The 23,081-nt window shown below is 45.5% G+C and overlaps 1 protein-coding gene across 3 annotated transcripts in view; it reads right to left on the bottom strand.

Annotated features, from left to right (window-relative positions):
- LOC121271368 (protein Niban 1-like) overlaps window positions 1-22,090 on the bottom strand; it is a 62,731-nt gene extending 40,641 nt beyond the window's left edge. For all 3 annotated transcript variants that reach the window (XM_041177335.1, XM_041177336.1, XM_041177337.1), the window contains exon 1: window positions 21,892-22,090. In XM_041177335.1, the coding sequence (XP_041033269.1) occupies window positions 21,892-21,946 (55 nt within the window). In that variant the 5' untranslated portion in view covers window positions 21,947-22,090. The remainder of the gene's footprint in view (window positions 1-21,891) is intronic.
- Window positions 22,091-23,081: the final 991 nt, after the last annotated feature.

Genomic DNA, 23,081 nt, shown 5'->3' with positions numbered 1-23,081 from the left:
TGTATGGGTGGGAGAGAGCAAGTGAGTGTGTGTGTGAGAGAGAGCGAGAGAGTGTGAGGGAGGGAGTGAGTCTGTGTGTGAGAGAGAGAGAGCGAGAGAGTGTGAGGGAGGGAGTGAGTCTGTGTGTCTGAGAGAGACAGAGAGCGAGAGAGTGTGAGGGAGGGAGTGAGTCTGTGTGTGTGAGAGAGAGAGGGAGAGAGAGAGAGAGTATGAGGGAGAGAGTGAGTCTGTGTGTGGGAGGGAGAGAGAGTGAGTGAGTGTGTGTGTGAGAGAGAGAGCGAGAGAGTGTGAGGGAGAGAGTGAGTCTGTGTGTGGGAGGGAGAGAGAGTGAGTGAGTGTGAGTGTGAGAGAGAGAGAGAGCAAGAGAGCATGAGGGAGGGAGTGAGTCTGTGTGTGTGAGAGAGAGAGGGAGAGAGAGGGAGAGAGTGTGAGGGAGAGAGTTAGTCTGTGTGTGGGAGGGAGAGAGAGTGAGTGAGTGTGAGTGTGAGAGAGAGAGAGAGCAAGAGAGCATGAGGGAGGGAGTGAGTCTGTGTGTGTGAGAGAGAGAGGGAGAGAGAGGGAGAGAGTGTGAGGGAGAGAGTGAGTCTGTGTGTGGGAGAGAGAGAGTGTGTGTATGTGTGTGTGTGAGAGAGAGAGAGGGGTAGAGAGAGAGAGTGAGTGTGTATGTGAGAGAGAAAGAGAGAGAGGGAGAGAGAGAGACTGTGTGAGGGGGAGAGTGAGTGAGTGTGTGTGAGAGAGAGAGAGAGCATGACGGAGAGAGTGAGTCTGTGTGTGGGAGGGAGAGAGAGAATGTGTCTATGAATCACAGAATTTTAACAGCACAGAAGGTGGCCATTCAGCCCATCGTGTCTGCACTGTCTCCGAATGAGGATTATGACCTAGTGCCATTGCCCTGCCTTTTCCCCATACCCCTGCACATTGTTTCTATTCAAATAATCATCTAATGCCCTCTTGAATGCCACAATTGAACCTGTCTCCACCACACTTCCAGGCAGTGCATTCCAGACCCGAACCACACGTTGTGTGAAAAAGTTTATTCTCATGTCACATTCATATGTGGGAAGAGTGAATGTGTGTGTGTGTGTGTGTGTGAGAGAGAGAGAGAGAGATCGAGTGAGTGAGTGGGTGTGTGTGTGTGTCTGTGTGTGAGAGAGAGAGAGTGAGTGAGTGAATATGAGTGAATATGTTTGGGAGAGAGTGAGTGACTGTGAGTGAGTACATGTGGGAGAGAGAGTGAGTGAGTATGTGCGTGGGAGAGAGTGAGTAAGTGTGTGTGTGGGGGAGAGTGAGTGAGTGTATGTGTGGGAGAGAGTGAGTGGGTGTGTGTGTGTGGGAGAGAGTGAGTGGGTATGTGTACAGGAGAGAGTGAGTGGGTGTGTCTGGGAGAAAGTGAGTGTGTGTGGGTGGGAGAGAGTGAGTGTGTGCATGTGTGAAAGAGAGCGAGTGAGTGTGTGAGTGGGTGTGTGTGGGAGAGAGTGAGTGAGTGTATGTATGGGAAAGAGTGAGTGTGTCTGTGGGAGAGAGTGAGTAAGTGTGTGTATGGGAGAGAGTGAGTGGGTGTGTATGTGTACGGGAGAGAGTGAGTGTGTGTGTGTGGGAGAGAGTGAGTGTGTGTGTGTGGGAGAGATTGAGTGAATGTGTGTGTGGGAGAGAGTGAGTGAATGTGTGTGTGCGAGAGAGTGAGTGGGTGTGTGTGTGTGTGGGAGAGAGTGAATGTGTGTGTGGGAGAGAGTGAGTGGGTGTGTGTGTGGGAGAGAGTGAGTGTGTGTGTGGGAGAGAGTGAGTGAATGTGTGTGTGCAAGAGAGTGAGTGGGTGTGTGTGTGGGAGAGAGTGAATGTGTGTGTGGGAGAGAGTGAGTGGGTGTGTGTGTGGGATAGAGTGAGTGTGTGTGTGGGAGAGAGTGAGTGAATGTGTGTGTGGGAGAGAGTGAGTGGGTGTGTGTGTGGGAGAGAGTGAGTGTGTGTGTGGGAGAGAGTGAGTGAATGTGTGTGTGGGAGAGAGTGAGTGGGTGTGTGTGTGGGAGAGAGTGAGTGTGTGTGTGGGAGAAAGTGAGTGTGTGTGGGTGGGAGAGAGTGGCATGAAGCTATTAATGTATATAATATTATTGGGAAATGTTTTTCATTTAAAATAGAGGTTTAGTCTATGGATGTGTCTTAATGTGTGGGTTATTTGATGTGTACTAGTTTTGATACATAAGAGAGATAGTCTGCATTTGCATTTTTTGAATAGAGCACTCAAGATGTGGGGTGAAAACTATCACATAGCGAGCAGATACAGAGCAGTATATTTATATTACTAATAAAATTGGTTCTATGAAAGGAGTTTTATTGTTAAAAGGTGGAGTTCAAAGACTCTGGTGATACAATGAGAATTTACATTCAGTGGGCTGTGCTAGGTGTAACGTCAGCAGTTTTGTGTGTGTGGGGTAGAGGCAATGTGAAATCAAAAGGCAGCTGTAAGCCTCCATCTGGCTCCACAGGAACCAAAGTGAAAAGAACCTCATTTTGAATTGTAAGGTGAAAATGCTTTGCCTGGTGTCTGATTAAGTGTATGGGTTGCTGTTGCTTTAATGGAGATTAGTTTGGGAATTTGTTAAAAGTTATGATAATAGTAATTTGTAGCCATGTGTATATATATATATATATCTCAACCTGTGTAAATTAATAAAGTGTTTCATTTAGTTTAATGTAAAACCTCGAGAACTGTGGTCTGATTCCTGAATTTAGAGTCGCACCTCAAACATAACACTTAAAATGATGGGTTATGACAGTTGTTTAAAGTTTCCGTCTGGAATTTTTAAATAACTCCACTTTACCAACTGTTTGGTCATAACAACTGGGGGCTCTTGCTGGGGTCAATCATATTTCTAATTCCTTGATTAGTTTGGAATTGGTGAATCTTAAGCTTACGAATATGTGAAGCACTTTGAATTCAGGAGTTGGTGAGGTATTTTAGAAGTGGCGAGACTGCAAGGTGGCTTTGGCAATTGCTTAGACTTGTCTGAGAGTAGAAGACAGAACTCTGATTGGGTTGGAGAAAATAACCTAAAGTAATCTAACAGAGTTGGCAGATGTTAAAATTGGGGTTTCGTGTGGGTGCCTAGGAAATCAGATATAGTTAAAAGTATAACACAGCATCTACAGTTGGAAGTGAAACCTGACACTAGTGAGTCACAGCTGGAAGTAGTGAGACTTCAGTCTGAAATGAGGACACTTGAATTTGAACAAGCAAAGGAACTGAAAAAGCATAAATTTGAAGCAAAAGACAGAGAAATGGCTTTTAAAAGGGAATTAGAAATTGTGAAGATAGAGAAGGAGGAAAGAGAAAAAGAGAGAGAAGGAATTCCAACTGAAAATGTTAGCAGTTAGAAGTGAGATGTCAGTAGGTGAGGAAGGATCTATCTACAGAGTAGAACCCAGTGGGGATATGTTTAAATTTGTACAAGCTCTTCCAAAGTTTGAGGAAAAAGATATTGAACCATTCTTTATTTCATTTGAGAAGCTATCTAAACAGATGAAATGGCCACAGGAAAACTGGATGTTACTATTACAGTGTAAGTTGTGAGGTGGGGAGCTTGAGGTATATGCTTCGCTATCAGAAGAAATGCCGGTGAAGAATGATGTGGTGAGAAAAGGCTATTTTGAGTGCATACGAGTTGGTTCCTGAAGAATACAGGCAGAAATTTAGGGATATGAGAAAACTTGGGCAAACTTATATTGAGTTTGAAAAAGTAAAACAAAGTGATTTTGACTGGTGGATACGGGCGTTAAAAATAGAGACAACTGAAGCAGCTCTTAGAGAAGTCATTCTTTTGGAAGAATATAAAGATTCAATCCCTTCGGTAGTGAGAACTCATGTGGAGGATCAGAGGGTTGATTCTGTAAGACAAGCAGCAGAGATAGTTGATGATTATGAGTTGGTTCATAGAGCTAAATCCTTTTCCATCACCCTTTCAAATTGGAAAAGGATAAAAGTTGTGAAGGTGAAAGGAAGCTAGGTAGTCAGGGAAGAGAAGGAGTGGCTGGAAGTTCCCAGGAAGTTTTAGCTCAGAATAAAAAGGAAGATGCTGAAGGTAGAAGTGACATTCAAAAATTGGGGTGTTTTAATTGTAATAAAGTGGGGTACATGAAGTAAGTGTGTTGGAGATTGCAGAGAAAATCTGTTGGAATTGTTGGGGTACAGAAAATCTCTGGAAGTATAAATACTGTGGATTGAGGTTCAAGCACAGGAGAAACCAACAGTTTGTGTACAGGTGAAACAGGGAGAATCAGTGAAAGGTAAAAAAGTGGGATTGTGTTCACAGTTTACTCAAGAGAGTTCTGAGGAGCAGGTTGTAGAAATGTTTAAAGACTTTGTATGTGAAGGGAAAGTCTTTCCATGTGTATAGGGTGGAGTAGGTAAAGATGTTAAAATTCTAAGAGACACAGGGGCTAGTCAATCCTTAATGTTGTGGGATAGTGACATATGTTGTTCAGAGGGAGTATTGCAGATGATGGTAATAATAAGGGGTTCAAGGAAATGCTAAATCTATTCCATTGTGGAAGGTAAATTTAAAGAGCAAATAAAGGTCAGGTGAAGTTATAGTTGGAGTGGTGGAAAAATTGCCCATTGCAGGGATTCAATTTATTCTGAGTAATGATATAGCTGGATTGAAAACTTGGGTGATGCCTATGGTAGTCGAGCAGCCTGTAGAAGTGTTTTCAACAGAAGTGCTACAGAAGGAACATCCTGGATTGTTTCCTGATTGTGTATTGATGGGACCAAAGGCCCATAGGAAAGAACAAGATAAACAAAATAAGCAGGCAGTTCAAAGGCAAGAAGAAGGTGTTGAAATCCAATTAGTATTTGATGACATTGTTCAGGAGGAAGGAATGCAGTCCAATTCATCTGAAATGTTTAACTCAAAGAGGTTAGTGGAGTTACAGAAAAGTGATTTGCAATTAAAACAGTTATATCAGAAAATGTATTCAGAAACGAAAGCAAAATGTATCCCAGTATTTTATCATCATCGAGGGGATATTTTGATGAGAAAAATGGAGGTCAGATCATGTCTCAGCAAATGAAAGCTGGAGGAAGGTGCATTAGATTGTTATCCCAGCTGGGTATAGAAATGAGATTCTGAGGATTGCTCATGAAATTCCAATGTAATTCCATTTAGGAATTAGGAAAACACATGAAAAGGTACAGAGGTATTTTATTCAGCCAGGATTGCATAGGGGTGTAGTCAAATTCTGTACAACCTGTTATGTATGTCAAATAACAGGAAAACCACAAGCAGCGATTAAGCCAGCATCTTTAATCCCAATACCAGCATTTAAAGAACCTTTTACAAGGGTCAGGATTGATTGTGTAGGACCCCTCCCCAAGTCTAAAAAACTAAAAAAGACTGGACATCAGTATTTATTGACAATTATGGATGTGTCTTCTAGGTTTCCTGAAGCGATACCTTTAAGAAATATTATAACTAAGAAGATTGTGGAGAAGCTAATTCATTTTTTCACATGATATGGCTTACCTAAAGAAATATAATCAGATCAGGGGTCAAATTTCATGTCACATCTGTTTAAGGAAGTAATGAACAGTTTGGGGATAAAACAGTTTAAGTCAACAGCTTATCATCCAGAGTCACAAGGAGCTTTGGAAAGATGGCACCAAACTTTAAAAACTATGATAAGAGCATAATGTCATGATTATGCACAGGATTGGGATATAAGAATTCAATTTTTGTTACTTGCTATTACAAGTGCTCCTAATGCATTGACTGGTTTTAGCCCCTTTGAAGTAGTTTATGGTTATGAGATAAGGGGACCACTGAAATTGATTCATGAGAAATTGTTGGGTCAAAATTTAGAAACTACTCTCCTGGATTACATATCAAATTTCAGGGAAAGATTAAACAGAGCATGTGAGCTAGCTCGGGAACAATTAAAGATATCACAGCAAGTAATGAAAGTGAAAGTAGATAAGAAGGCTACAATTCGCTGTTTTGTTTCTGGAGAGAAAGTACTAGTTTTGTTACCAGTACTAGGTGATTCCTTAAATGCAAGATTTAGTGGGTCTTACAGGATTGAAAAGAAATTGAGTGAATTAAATTATTTAATAAATACTCCAGATAGAAGAAAGAAGCAGAGGGTGTGTCATGTAAATATGCTTAAAAAGTACTTTGACAGGGAAGAGAAATAAAAAAAGAGATATTAGTGATGGTGGATGATGCAGGACTCTGAAATTGATTTTCCTCTAATCAAATTGGATGAGGGGGTGCTTGAAAATTTTAATGAAATTTTGAATTACCTTGCAAGCAAATGTCAAAGTGATTTGGAAAAGCTATTGCAGTCACACAAACCTATTTGTGGAAATAAGTTGGGAAAGACACATTTAACTTTACATGATGCAAGTATTGAAATATCACCTTCAATGAGGCAACAACCTTACAGATTAAATACGGCAAAGTTATCACAAGTACAAAAAGAAATTGATTTCATGCTTCAAAATGATATCATTGAGTCTAGTTGCAGTAACTAGAGTTCGCCTATTGTACTGGTACTGAAACCAGATGGAACACAAAGGCTGTGTGTGGACTATCGAAAGGTAAGTGCAGTGATGAAAGCAGATTCATATCCCACACAACGGTTGGAAGATTGCATTGAGAAAGTGAGACAATCAAAAATTTATCACAAAGATTGACTTGCTGAAAGGATATTGGCAGGTACCATTGTCGGAGAGAGCAAAGGAAATATCAGCTTTCATAATGCCAAGCAGACCATATCAGTTCAAAGTCATGGCATTTGGTATGATGAATGCACCTGCAATATTTCAAAGACTGACAAACAAAATAATTGCGGGTCTAAACAATTGCGCTGTTTATACTGATGATCTAATTGTTTGCAGTCAGATGTTGGGGGAACATTTACAGCATCTGGAAGAATTATTTACTCAACTACAGGAAGCTAATTTGGTGATGAACTTGGTTAAAAGCGAATTTGCAAAAGCGCAATTTACATATCTAGGTCATACCATTGGACATGTTAAGGTGGCTCCGAGAGATGTGAAAGTCAAAGCTATCGTGGATTTCCCAGTGCCTACAACAAAACGAGAAGCTTTGAGATTTCTGGGCATAAATGGGTTTTACCAGAAATTTGTACCAAATTTTAGCCAAGAGGTTGTTCCACTGACTGAATTATTAAAAAAGAGCAAGATGTTTCAATGGACACAGGAGTGTCAGGAGGCATTCGATAGTTTGAAAACTGTATTGACTATGACACCAGTGTTGGCAGTACCCAATTATGCCAAGCAATTCAATTTGGCCGTTAATGTAAGCGATATAGGCATTGGGGTTGTACTGTTACAAGAAGACGACACTGGAATTGAAAAGCCAATAGGATATTTTTCACGGAAGCTGAATGTACAACAGAGAAGATATTCAATGATTGAAAAAGAGATGTTGAGTTTGGTGTTAGCATGGCAGCATTTTGAAATTTATGTTGCAAACAATTCATCAGAAACAATTGTTCATACAGACCATAATCCTTTGAAGCTTTTAGATAAATTTCGAGACAAAAGTGCAAGACTTTTCAGATGGAGTCTATTATTACAACCATTTAATTTATGTATTATACACATTGCTGGAAGAGAAAATCTGTTCGCAGATGCGTTATCGAGAGTTTGAAGCTTAAAGGAAAACGGGACAATTTTTAAAAACCTAGACACTGAACTGGAGTGATTTCTGTTGACACCAAGGACTTGTGCCTATATATATTGTTATGTTAATGCATGCATCTGGTATTGTAATAGTGTAATGAGTATAGGAGATAGTGAGATGGGTTATTAAAATGAAGCTGTCTTTAAGAATTATGACAGTATATTTTCTGATAAGGTGGGGGATGTCATGAAACTATTAATGTGTATAATATTATTAGACAATATTTTGCGTTTAAAATAGAGGTTTAGTCTGTGGGTGTGTCTTAATTGAATCAAAGCCAGCTAGTCTGGGTGCTTTGATGTGTACTACTTTTGATATGTAAGAGAGATAGCGTGCATTTGCATTTTTTGGACAGAGCATTCAAGAAGTGGGATGAAACCTGACACCTATCTAGCAGATACAAAGCAATATGTTTATATTACAAATAAAATTGGGACTATGAAAGGGGTTTTATTGTTAGAAGAGGCTGGTGAGACAATGAGAATTTGCATTCAATAGGTGGTGGTAGGTATAACTTCATCAGTTTTCGGGTGTGCAGGGCAAAGGCAATGTGAGATCAAAAGGCAGCTGTAAACCTCCAAATGGCTCTACAGGAACCAAAGTGAAATGAACCTCATTTTGAATTTGTACGGTGAAAATGCTTTGCCTGGTGTCTGGTTGAATCTATGGGTTGCTGTTGACTTAATGGAGAATAGTTTGGGAACTTGTTAAAAGTTATGATAGTAGTAATTTGTAGCCATGTGTATATATTTAACTTGTGTACGTTAATAAAATGTTTCATTTAGTTTAATGTAAAGCCTTGAGAACTGGTGGTCTGAGTGAGTGAGTGTGTACGTGTGTGGGAGAGAGTGAGTGAGTATGTGAGTATGAGGGAGTGAGTGAATGAGTGTGCATGTGTGGAGGAGAGTGAGTAAGTGTGTGAGCGTGGGAGAGAGTGAATGAGTGTTTATGTGTTGGAGAGAGCGAGTGAGTGTGTATGTGTGGGAGACAGTGAGTGAATGTGGGAGAGAGTGTGAGTGGGAGTGAGTGAGTGAATGTGTGTTTGTGAGAGGGAGAGAGTGAGTGAGTGTGGGAGAGAGTGACTGAGTGTACATGTGTGGGAGAGAGTGACTGAGTGTGTGTTTGTGAGAGGGAGAGAGTGTGAGTGTGGGAGAGAGTGAGTGCATGTGAGGGAGTAGGGGGGAGTGTGTGTGTGTCTGTGTGGGAGAGAGAGAGTGTGTGTGCATGTGTTGGAGAGAGTGAGTGAATGTGGGAGAGAGTGAGTGAATGTGGGAGAGAGTGAGTGAATGTGTGTTTGTGAGAGGGAGAGAGTGAGTGAGTGTGCATGTGTTGGAGAGAGTGAGTGAGTGCATGCATGTGTGGCAGAGAATGAGTGTCTCTGTGTGGGAGACAGTAAATGTGTGTTTGTATGTGGGATAGAATGAGTGAGTGAGAGTGTGTGTGCAGGAGAGAGTGAGTGATTGTGTGCATTTGTGGGAGACAGTGGGTGAGTGTGTGCATGTGGGAGAAAGTGAGTGAGTGTCTGTGTATGGGAGAGAATGTGTGTATGGGAGAAAGTTTGTGTGTGTGTGTTTGTGTTGGGAGAGAGTGAGTGTGTGTTTGTGTGGGAGAAAGGGAGTGTGTGTGTGTTGGAGAGAGTGAGTAAGTGTGTGCATGTATGGGAGAGAATGAGTGTGTACTTGTATGGGAGAAAGTGTGTGAGTGTGCATGTGTGGGAGAGAGTGTAAATGTGTGCGTGTGAGGGAGAGAGTGAATGAATGTGTAGGAGAGAGTGAGTGAATGTGTAGGAGAGAGTGAGTGAATGTGTGTTTGTGAGTGGGAGAGAGTGAGTGTGTGGGAGAGTGAGTGAGTGTGTGTGAGAGAGTGAGTGAGTGAGTCTGTGCACATGTGGGAGAGAGTGAGTGAGAATGTGTGTAAGTGCGTGCATGTGTGTGTGGGGGAGAGTGAGTGAGTGTGTGCATGGGTGGGAGAGTGAGTGTGCATGTATGGGAGAGAGTGAGCAAGGATGCGTGTGTGGGAGAGAGTGAATGAGTGTGTGTGGGAGAGTGAGTAACTATGTGTGCGGGAGAGAATGATTGAATGTGTACGTGTGGGAGAAAGTGAGGGAAGGCGTGTGTGTGTGGGAGAGAGTGAGTGAGTGTGTACGTGTATGCAGAGAGTGAGTGAGTGTGCGTGTTGGGAGAGAGTCAGTGAGTGTGAGCTCACTCCCAGTTCCAGGGTATTTACTCATTCACTCTCTCCCACACACACTCACTCACCCATTTACTCACTTTCTCCCACACCCTGAGACTGAGAGTGAGCTGGAGACACACTCTCAATCTCTTGCAGTCTAATGTTTCTTCATTATTTGAAAAATATCGATTTATTGCTGTGACGTTGCTTTATTTTTTGCTCAGCAAGTATTGCTTTCCATCAAACTGAAGCTTTTTAATGAAATTCTTGAATCTGACTGAAATCTGCTCATCGGCCCCATGAGTGAGGACAGAGTTAAAATGCAGCCCCACCCCCCCCGCCACCCCTACTCCCCTACAAACAGGTTGGGCCTAAACCCACTGGAGTTTAGAAGAAGGAGGTGATCTCATTCAAACATATAAGATACTGAGGGGATTTGATAGGACAGAAGGAATATTTAGATGAACACTTGAAGCGCTACAACATACCAGGCTACAGGCCAAGTGCTGGAAGACAGGATTAATGTAGAGAGGGGCTTGATGACCAACACGGACAGGATGGGCTGAAGGGCCTGTGTCCGTGCTCTAAAAGTCTATGGGTGGGATTTTCCACCCCCGTCTACCGCCGGAATCTTCCTGTCCCACCGCAGGTCAATCGGCTTTTGGCCGGGGCATCACCTCACCCACGGAACATCCGGAAAATCCCGACCTGCGGCTCTGTGAGATATCGGGAGATAGAAATCCCCAGTGAACCCACCACAATGAACCCAGTGAACACACCACAGTGACCCCAGTGAACCCACCACCGTGACCCCAGTGAACACACCACAGTGACTCTAGTGAACCCACCACAGTGATCCCAGTGAACACACCACAGTGACCACAGTGAACACACCACAGTGACCCCAGTGAACCCACCGCAGTGACCCCAGTAAATGCACCACAGTGAGCCCAGTGAACACACCACAGTGAGCCCAGTGAACTCACAACAGTGACCCCAGTGAACCCACAACAATGATCCCAGTGAACCCACCACAGTGACCCCAGTAAATGCACCACAGTGACCCCAGTGAACCCACCACAGTGACCCCAGTAAACCCACCACAGTGAGTCCAGTGAACACACCACAGTGACCCCAGTAAACCCACCACAGTGACCCCAATGAATGCACCACAGTGACTCCAGTGAACCCACCACAGGGATCCTAGTAAACCCACAACAGTGACCCCAGTGAACCCACAACAGTGACCCCAGTGAACCCACCATAGTGACCCCAGTGAACCCACCACAATGACCCCAGTGAACACACCACAGCGATCCCAGTGAACCCACCACAGTGACCCCAGTGAACCCACCACAGTGACCCCAGTGAACCCACCTCAGTGACCCCAGTAAACCCACCAGGTGACCCCAGTGAACCCACCACAGTGATCTCAGTGAACCCACCAGAATGACCCCAGTAAACTCACCAGGTGATCCCAGTGAACCCACCACTGTGATCCCAGTGAACCCACCACAGTGACCCCAGTGAACACACCACAGTGACTCGTGAACACACCACAGTGACTCCAGTGAACCCACCACAGTGACTCCAGTGAACACACCACAGTGACTCCAGTGAACCCACCACAGTGACCCCAGTAAACCCACCACAGTGACCCCAGTGAACACACCACAGTGACTCCAGTGAACCCACCAGGTGATCCCAGTGAACCCACCACAGTGACCCCAGTGAACCCACCACAGTGACCCTAGTAAACCCACCACAGTGACACCAGTGAACCCACCAAAGTGACCCCAGTGCGCCCACCACAGTGACCCCAGTGAACCCACCACAGTGACCCCAGTGAACCCACCTCAGTGACCCCAGTAAACCCACCAGGTGACCCCAGTGAACCAACCACAGTGACCCCAGTGAACACATCTCGGTGACTTCAGTGAACCCACCACAGTGATCTCAGTCAACCCACCAGAGTTACTCTAGTAAACTCACCAGGTGATCCCAGTAAACCCACCAGGTGATCCCAGTAAACCCACCAGGTGATCCCAGTGAACCCACCACAGTGACCTCAGTAAACCCACCACAGTGACCCCAGTAAACCCACCTCAGTGACTTCAGTGAACCCACCACAGTGACCCCAGTGAACCCACCACAGTGATTCCAGTAAACCCACCATAATGATTCCAGTAAACCCATAGTGATCCCAATAAACTCAGCACAGTGTCCTCAGTAAACCCACCACAGTGACCCCAGTAAACCCACCACAGTGACCCCAGTGAACCCACCACAGTGATCTCAGTGAATCCACCACAGTGACCCTAGTGAATCCACCACAGTGATCTCAGTGAACCCACCACAGTGACCCTAGTGAACAAACCACAGTGATACTAGTAAACCCACCACAGTGATCCTAGTTAACCCACCACAGTGATCCCAGTAAACCCACCACAGTGATCCTAGTTAACCCACCACAGTGATCCCAGTAAACCCACCACAATGATCCCATTGAACCCACCAGGTGATCCCAGTAAACCCACCAGGTGATCCCCATAAATACACCACAGTGATCCCAGTGAACCCACCAGGTGATCCTAGTAAACCCACCAGGTGATCCTAGTAAACCCACCACAGTGATCCTAGTTAACCCACCACAGTGATTCCAGTAAACCCACCACAGTGATCCCAGTGAACCCACCAAGTGATCCTAGTAAACCCACCACAGTGATCCTAGTTAACCCACCAGGTGATCCTAGTAAGCCCACCACAGTGATCCCAGTGAACACACCACAGTGATCCCAGTGAACCCACCACAGTGATCCCAGTGAACCCACCAGGTGACCCCTGCCGTAAAGCTCTCCAAGTTATGATTGGCAAAGTGAGAGGTAAACAGGGAAGTCTCCTTGGGGCTGGGGTTTGGGGGGTGTGGTTGCATTTGTCAGGTTCTATTTTCAAGGTTTACACTAACACAGTTGACAGGGCAGCCAGTGCTGTCACTCTGCTGAAACAGTCAAGGTCGATCAGGTGAGAGTGAAGGACAACTGGAAATTCCTAGTTTGTTTTGGAACAAACAGCAGGTCCCTGGTTCTGATACAGGGGATGGAAGGTTTGCTCTATAAACTTGTGAGGTTGTCAGACTCGTTCAAGCAATGTTTCAGGGACTGATCACTTCCCTGCGTCAAGGAGGGTGTCTCCACACAGATTCAATACATGGCATTTGTTATTGTGTAGAGCATTACAGACAAGAACATGCAGCCTGGGCCCCCGAACCTGGGGTCATTAACTGGTCTTGTTGTGACGGAGCTGTAAAGGACATTGGCACTTCCCTGTACCAGGAAATTAAAGACAACTCAATAAATTTACTTTGCTGGGTTTCACTGGAAAATATTTGGCTCAAATACACTTATTATTATTGGGATGCTGTTGCCAAGCCAGGGCATCAATCGCTGACCTAGTAACCAAATCACAAACTTAACAAACAAATCACAGCCCATCCCAACAACCAGCCACAGACCCACTCAATTGGCACAGTCAATGTGGTTATACATTGCACTGGAGTTTAGAAAGGGAAGCAGGTGATCGTTTTTCAGTTTGAATAATGCAGGCAAATTCTGGCGATGAGTCACACTCCATAGCGTGAGTAAGTTTTAGTCAAACTCTGCCTTGTCCTTGCAGCCAGTGCCACGGTATCCAGGCCTTCGCTCGATTGGATCAAAAATAGGTCACGGGTTAAGTTGGAGCTGCTGTTTGCTTCTGGTCAGTCACTCTGCAGACCTCAGCACAATGGTTACTTACTTACCTGTATCTAGTACAGTCTCCTCACCCACAGCAACATGAGATGCAGAGACAGAGGGAGAGAGAGAAAGACACACACGTACAGGTTAGAAAAAGCTACGCAGATACACAGAGAAAGTTGCATGTATAAGGAGAGAGAGAGAGAGAGAGACGTACACACAAAGAGAAAGAGACAGGAGAAAGACTCTCGGGGAGGCCATGAAAGAGAGAAGGATGCACACAGGCGTGCGGAAAAAGCCCTCAACATCGACGCAACATATTTTGATAGACCCTTTTCACTTATGCTATGATTGCTGGGATAGCTGCACCTCCATTGTAATTTCCTGTCAATGTTTGGGAAGAGAAAGAGACTGCGATAAGGATAGAGGATTTATGGCATTACAACGGGGAATGCACTACAAAAGTATTTACTTGGCTGTAAAGCACTTTGGTGGTCCCTGAAATGGTGAAAGACGCTTTATAAATGAGAGTTCTTTCTTCCCTAGGCTGCAGTTTTATACCATGTGGGCTCTGTGCCATAGTGCAAGTGGAGGCCATGTTTATAACTACAATGAGATTGATTGAGCCAGAGTTCCTTGTTCATGTACCCTCCCATTGCTAGAGAAATAAAGAAAGAACTTGCATTTACGCAGCACCTGTCACAGCCTCAAACTGTCTCAACACCAATGATGTACTTGTTGGAATGTAGTTGTTGTTGTGATGTAGGAATTGTTCCCGCTCATGGTTGCAGCAAAATTGATTAGCAACCAGGTTTGGAAGATTCTTCGAGAGTCCCTCTGTGAATGGCTCCTGGGCACCCCTGTGAATCAGTGTGCCCAAATTTGTTAGACATTCATGAGCTCTCTCGGGGACACCAACTGCCACTCTTTCCCTGGAACAAGGAACAACAAAGGCAACGAAGATTATGTTTATGGCAATGATGTCTACAATCTTCAATTGAGAATCTCAGGCTGGGATTTGAAAAAGATAAGCAGCTCCGCCTACTGCCCAGAACCCGTAGCTCACTGGCGCAGAGAGACACTGCATCCGTATCTCACTGGCGCAGAGATACACTGCATCCGTATCTCACTGGCGCAGAGAGACACTGCATCCGTATCTCACTGGCGCAGAGAGACACTGCATCTGTATCTCACTGGCACAGAGAGACACTGCATCCGTAGCTCCCTAGCGCAGAGAGACACTGCATCCGTATCTCACTGGCGCAGAGAGACACTGCATCCATATCTCACTGGCGCAGAGAGACACTGCATCCGTATCTCACTGGCGCAGAAAGACACTGCATCCGTAGCTCACTGGCGCAGAGAGACACTGCATCCGTATCTCACTGGCGCAGAGAGACACTGCATCCGTATCTCACTGGCGCAGAGAGACACTGCATCCGTATCTCACTGCCGGAGAGATATACAGCATCCGTATCTCACTGGCGCAGAGAGACACTGCATCCGTATCTCACTGGCGCAGAGAGACACTGCATCCGTATATCACTGGCGCAGAGATACACTGCATTCGTATCTCACTGGCACAGAGATACATTGCATCCGTATCTCACTGGTACAGGGATACATTGCATCTGTATCACACTGGCACAGAGATATACTGCATCTGCATCTCACTGGCACAGAAAAATACTGCATCCGTATCACATTGGCACAGAGATACACTGAACTCGTATCACACTGCAGCAGAGATACACTGTTCCAGTATCTCACTGCTGCAGAGATACACTGCATCTGTATCTCACTGACCCACAAAGATACACAGCATCTGTATCACACTGGCAATGAAATACGCTGCATTCGTATCACACTGGCATGGAGATACACTGCATCTGTATCTCACTGGCACAGAGATATACTGCATCCGTATCTCACTGGCACAGAGATACACTGCATCTGCATCTCACTGGCACAGAGATATACTGCATCCAGATCTCACTGGCACAGAGATACACTGCATCTGTATCTCACTTCCGGAGAGATACATGGCATCCATATATCACTGCCACAGAGATACACTGCATCCGTATCTCACTGGCACAGAGATACACTGCATCCGTATCTCACTGGCACAGAGATACACTGCATCCGTATCTCACTGGCACAGAGATACACTGCATCCGTATCTCACTGGCACAGAGATACACTGCATCCGTATCTCACTGGCACAGAGATACACTGCATCCGTATCTCACTGGCACAGAGATACACTGCATCCATATCACACTGGCATGGAGATACACTGCATCCGTATCTCACTGGCACAGAGATACACTGCATCCATATCTCACTGGCACAGAGATACACTGTATCTGTATCTCACTGGCACAGAGATCCATACGTAAATAATGTGGCTACAAGAGCAGGTCAGAGCCTAGAAATCGTGCAATGAGTAACTCACCTATTGACTCCCCAAAGCCTGTCCATCATCTACACGGCACTAGTCAAGAATGTGATGGAATACTCTCCACTTGCCTGGATGAGTGCAGCTCCCACAACACTCAAGAAGCTTGACACCATCCAGGACAAAGCAGTCTGTTTGATTGGCACCCCATCCACAAACATTCACTCCCTCCATCACCGACGCACAGTAGTAGCAGTGTGTACCATCTACAAGATGCACTGCAGGAATTCACCAAGGCTCCTTCGACAGCACCTTCCAAACCCACAACCACTACCATATAGAAAGACAAGGCCAGCAGATAAAAGGGAACACCACCACCTGGAAGTTGCCCTTCAAGTCACTCACCATTTTGATTTGGAAATATATCACCGTTCCTTCACTGTCACTGGGTCAAAATCCTGGAACTCCCACCCTATCAGTACTGTGGGTGTACCTACACCACATGGACTGCAGCGGTTCAAGAAGGCAGCTCACCACTACCTTCTCAAGGGCAATTAGGGATGAGCAATAAATGCTGGCCCAGCTAGCGAAACCCACATCCTGTGAATGAATGAAAAAAAACCACTGCATCCATATCTCGCTGCTGCAGACTTATTCATTAACTGAATCTCACTGCTGCAGGGTTCCCCAATACTGAATCAAACTGTCAAAAAGACACTCAACAACTCCACTTCACTGCCACAGAGATATCCAATAACTGTATCAGGTTGTCACAGATATATTCACTAACCATATTTCACTGTCACAGAGTAACTCAATTAGTGTACCTCACTGCCATAGATACATCACACACTTGAATCTCACCATCAGAGTTATCCAATAACTGTAACTCACTGTCACAGAGACATTGATCCCTGTATCTGTCACAAGGATATCGATCCCTGTATCTGTCACAGGGACATCGATCCCTGTATCTGTCACAGGGACAGCGATCCCTGTATCTGTCACAGGGATATCAATCCCTGTATCTGCCACAGGGACATCGATCCCTGAATCTGTCACAGAGACATCGATCCCTGTATCTGTCACAGAAAGGACATCGATCCCTGTATCTTTCACAGGGACATCGATCCCTGTACCTGTCACAGGAACATTGATCTCTGTATTTGTCACAGAGGCATCGATCCCTGTATCTGTCACAGAAACACCGATCCCTGTATCTGACACAGGGACATCTATCCCTGTATCTGTCACAGGGACATCGATCCCTGTATCTGTCACAGGGACATCAATCCCTGTATCTGTCACAGGGGCATCGATAACTGTATCTGTCACAGAGACATCGATAACTGTATCCATCACAGGGACATCGATAACTGTATCTGTCACAGAGACATCAATAACTGTATCTCTTACAGGGACATTGATCCCTGTATCCATCACAGAGACATCGATCACTGTATCTGTCACAGAGACATCAATCCCTGTATCTGTCACAGGGACATCAATCCCTCTATCTGCCGCAGGGACATCGATTACTGTAACCGTCATAGGGACATCGATTACTGTATCCATCAGAGGGACATCGATCCCTGTATCTGTCACAGAGACATCGATCCCTGTATCTGTCACAGAGACACCGATCCCTGAATCCATCACAGGGACGTTGATCTCTGTATCTGTCACAGAGACATTGATCCCTGTATCTGTCACAGAGACATCGATAACTGTATCTGTCACAAGGACATCGGTCCCTGTATCCGTCACAGAGACATCGATCTCTGTATCTGTCACAGAGACATCGATCTCTGTATCTGTCACAGGGACATTGATTACTGTATCTGTCAGAGGGACATCAATCTCTGTATCTGTCACAGAGACACCAATCCCTGTACCTGTCACAGGGACATCGATCCCTGTATCTGTCACAGGGACATCAATCCCTTTATCCGTCATAGGGGCATCGATCCCTGTATCCGTCACAGAGACATCAATAACTGTATCCATCACAGAGACATCAATAACTGTATCCGTCACAGGGACATCGATCCCTGTATCCATCACAGAGACATCGATAACTGAATCCATCACAGGGACATCGATCTCTGTATCTGTCACAGGAACATTGATCTCTGTATCTGTCACATAGGCATCGATCCCTGTATCTGTCACAGGGACATCCTTCCCTGTCCCTGTCACAGGGACATTGATCCCTGTATCCGTCACAGAGACATCGATCTCTGTATCGGTCACAGAGACATCAATCTCTGTATCTGCCACAGGGACATCGATTACTGTATCTGTCAGAGAGACATCGATCCCTGTATCTGTCACAGAGACACCGATCCCTGTACCTGTCACAGGGACATCAATCCCTGTATCTGTCACAGGGACATCAATCCCTTTATCCGTCATAGGGGCATCGATCCCTGTATCCGTCACAGAGACATCAATAACTGTATCCGTCACAGGGACATCGATTCCTGTATCCATCACAGAGACATCGATAACTGAATCCATCACTGGGACATCGATCTCTGTATCTGTCACAGGAACATTGATCTCTGTATCTGTCACAGAGACATTGATCCCTGTATCTGTCACAGAGACATCGATAACTGTATCTGTCACAAGGACATCAGTCCCTGTATCCGTCACAGAGACATCGATCTCTGTATCTGTCACAGAGACATTGATCTCTGTATCTGTCACAGGGACATCGATTACTGTATCTGTCAGAGGGACATCGATCCCTGTATCTGTCACAGAGACACCGATCCCTGTACCTGTCACAGGGACATCGATCCCTGTATCTGTCACAGGGACATCAATCCCTTTATCCGTCATAGGGGCATCGATCCCTGTATCCGTCACAGAGACATCAATAACTGTATCAATCACAGAGACATCAATAACTGTATCCGTCACAGGGACATCGATAACTGAATCCATCACTGGGACATCGATCTCTGTATCTGTCACAGGAACATTGATCTCTGTATCTGTCACAGAGACATTGATCCCTGTATCTGTCACAGAGACATCGATAACTGTATCTGTCACAAGGACATCGGTCCCTGTATCCGTCACAGAGACATCGATCTCTGTATCCATCACAGAGACATCGATCTCTGTATCTGTCACAGGGACATCGATTACTGTATCTGTCACAGGGACATCAATCCCTTTATCTGTCATAGGGGCATCGATCCCTGTATCCGTTACAGAGACATCAATAACTGTATCCATCACAGAGACATCAATAACTGTATCCGTCACAAGGACATCGATCTCTGTATCCATCACAGGGACATCGATAACTGAATCCATCACTGGGACATCGATCTCTGTATCTGTCACAGGAACATTGATCTCTGTATCTGTCACAGAGACATTGATCCCTGTATCTGTCACAGAGACATCGATAACTGTATCTGTCACAAGGACATCGGTCCCTGTATCCGTCACAGAGACATCGATCTCTGTATCCATCACAGAGACATCGATCTCTGTATCTGTCACAGGGACATCGATTACTGTATCTGTCACAGGGACATCAATCCCTTTATCTGTCATAGGGGCATCAATCCCTGTATCTGTTACAGAGACATCAATAACTGTATCCATCACAGAGACATCAATAACTGTATCCGTCACAAGGACATCGATCCCTGTATCCATCACAGAGACATCAATAACTGAATCCATCACAGGGACATCGATCTCTGTACCTGTCACAGGAACATTGATCTCTGTATCTGTCACATAAGCATCAATCCCTGTATCTGTCACAGAGACACTGATTCCTGTATCTGTCACAGGGACATCCTTCCCTGTCCCTGTCACAGGGACATTGATCCCTGTATCCGTCACAGAGACATCGATCTCTGTATCGGTCACAGAGACATCAATCTCTGTATCTGCCACAGGGACATCGATCCCTGTGTCTGTCACAGAGACATCGATCCCTGTTTCTGTCACAGGGACATCGATCCCTGTATCTGTCACAGAGACATTGATCCCTGTCACTGTCACAGGGGCATCGATAACTGTATCTGTCACAGAGACATCGATAACTGTATCCGTCACAGGGACATCGATAACTGTATCTGTCACAGAGACATCGATAACTGTATCTGTCACAGGGACATCAATCCCTGTATCCGTCACAGAAACATCGATCTCTGTATCTGTCACAGAGACATCGATCTCTGTATCTGCCACAGGGACATCGATCTCTGTATCTGCCACAGGGACATCGATTACTGGATCCGTCAGAGAGACATCGATCCCTGTATCTGTCACAGAGACATTGATCCCTGTATCTGTCACAGTGACACCGATCCCTGTATGTGTCACAGAGGCACCGATTACTGTATCCGTCAGAGGGACATCAATCCCTGTCTCTGTCACAGGAGCATCAATCCCTTTATCCGTCATAGGGACATCGATTCCTGTATCCGTCACAGAGACATCAATAACTGTATCCGTCACAGGGACATCGATCCCTGTATCTGTCACAGGGACATCGATCCCCTTATCTGTCACAGGTACATCGATCCTCTTATCTGTCACAGAGACATCGATAACTATATCTGTCACAGGGACATCGATCCCTGTATATGTCAATTATGGCAGGCAATTCAACTATGCAAACCCATCAATACTCCACACATACAATGGCTTTCAGTTCAAAACTTGTTACTAGGCAGGAAGACAATGATAAACATCATGCCAGCCCATTAAAAACAACGAGACATCAATCACTGGGGGGAAGCCCACCAAAATCAAACAAAGAACTGACCTTTGGATTTGGATTGAGATAAGAAATTCGAAAGACAGTTTAACTGGCCCAGTCAGTTATGAGAGAGAAAGAGAAAGAAACCAGCTAGCAGAAGGGTGAACAGTTTGGAAAGCTGACACAGGGCAGTGAGCAGTTGGGAGCAGTTGAAACAGAGTTTAAGCAAGAAGATCTGGAGGTTTTGCCCACAGGCAACATCATGGTGAGGGGCACGGGGTGGCAGGCTCAACCAAAGACAACAAGGCAGCAACCGCAGCCCTCCACGAAGATCGACCACCCACAACCGCGTCCTCCACTCAACTGAAGACCCTTTGCAGATTCCACAGACCAGGACCACGTGGGGACAGCTAGCCCCAGAGGACACAAAGAGCGTACTCCAAAACTGCAACCGGCTTACCTGGCTGGATTTCGAACTGTCAAGGAACCCTGGTTGGTGAGCATGACCCCTGACCTCTCCTAGTTCAATTTAGTTAGGTTTTGGGGGTGGGACAAGGGTAAGGGGATTAGTAGCGTGATTTTCCCTCGTTATGCTGTGTGTTCCCCATTCTTAACTAAGTACTTTGTAAGTCTGTATAATCTCAGTGTAATCCTAATGTTATAAATTCATTTGTGACTTCAATAAACTCAGTTATTTTCTTGCACCAAAACCAGTTGTCTGCTGCACTTTGTCACAACCCCCAAATAAGTCCAAGGTCTAGAACCCAGGGAGTGGGAGCGAATTGAACCGCCCAGAAGTCAGTTTTGAAAGCTGACAGACACACCACCACCCCCTACAACAGTGAGAGAAGAAAGGCAGGTCATTATATCAGGTGTCTCTCTCTGACAATATCTCAGCCTCCAGGCTCTGCAGAAACTGACAGATGTCCTCGCTGTTTTCCACATTTATTTCACTGTTTACAGGTTGTCTGGCCAGTACAGGAAAGCCCGAGTGTTGGGATTTTATTATCTAACAGGTGTCAGTTAGCAGCGGCCAGGATTTACACATTCAGTCACACAGAGTGCAGCATTCCTGCCATTCAGTGCACTGGGTATAGGGAGCAGCATCCAACGTGTATCTTAAATTTAACTAATTAAAACCCTCCTCACCTTTCAGGTAGTCATGCATTCTGTGGTCCAGCTGTGTGGAATAATTCAAGCCCATTGCTGCCGAGAGATGGGGGGGTCCAATCCCAGAGGGGCGGTGGAGTGACAGCGGGGAGAATGTGGCAGTCTCCTGCCGATCACTGGTCACTGCTGCCAGCTGGAGCCTCTCCAGCTCTTGAAGGGTGAGGCAATCTGCCGCTGAACAACATTCACAGCAACTGTCATCACAGTGACTCAGCTCATGAATATGTAAAACTGTCTCACGTTACCACTAATAACAATAATTGGAAACACCCAGGCAGTGATTGTTTCAGAGGTCTCTACATTCCCTCCCTCCCCTCTGGCTCTTCAAGTGCTGCAGTGCCATGCAATAAGGTGCGGCTCCCTTGCTACCGCCCTGCTAACAGCTCGCCAGGGGCCACCCTCCTGGTCAGCAGTTGGCGCTGGACCGCAGGGCACTGTCCCCTCTGTAGTCCAACGTGGCAGAGAAGCTGCTCAAACTGTGTTTGGAGGCCGTGAGAAGCAGTTGGCGAACAAGACAGGAGGATGCCCAGGCTGGTAACATCGACTGCGGGGACTGGGAAATTCTGAGAGCAGTTGCAAAGAGAACAAGCCATTACTGCAGAATAGGACCCCTAGCGTGATGAAGCAAAGTGGATTCATATCCGGGTAGCTCCTGGAGTCGACTGGTACACCTGGTGTGGAATGTCGCTGGTCTACATTCCCCTCACTTGAATATAACAGCAGGTTTCACTGGCCCTACACACATTCAGCTCAGCTGCTACAAACAAAGTGACGGGTTTGGGCCTTCACTGTGCAGGATTATGGGCTGTGTTCACCCAAAACGCCCAGGACGAATTGTCACCTCCCTTGCGATATCAACAGAAAATTCATCTTATTTGGTCACTCTAACCTGTCACAGGTTTAACACCATTAGATTTGGACAATGTTCAGAAACCCTTAGTGGTGAGGCATGGGTCATCGTCATTTGAACGCGGTCCTGGGCCAGGACTTAATGCAAAGAGATGGTTTCAAGTTTGACAGCTCTTTAATTATGGGGAGGCAGTGGCATTGTTACTGGACTGGTAATCCTGAGACCCAGGGTAATGCTCTGGGGACCTGGGTATAGCAGATAGTGAAATCTGAATTCAGTAAAAGTCTGATGATAACCATGAAACGATTGTTGTAAAAAC

This window comes from Carcharodon carcharias, chromosome 30 (assembly GCF_017639515.1).
Source record: "Carcharodon carcharias isolate sCarCar2 chromosome 30, sCarCar2.pri, whole genome shotgun sequence".
Lineage (NCBI taxonomy): Eukaryota > Metazoa > Chordata > Chondrichthyes > Lamniformes > Lamnidae > Carcharodon > Carcharodon carcharias.
Note: the sequence above shows the minus strand (reverse complement) of the source record. Positions and strands in the feature narration are given on the sequence as shown.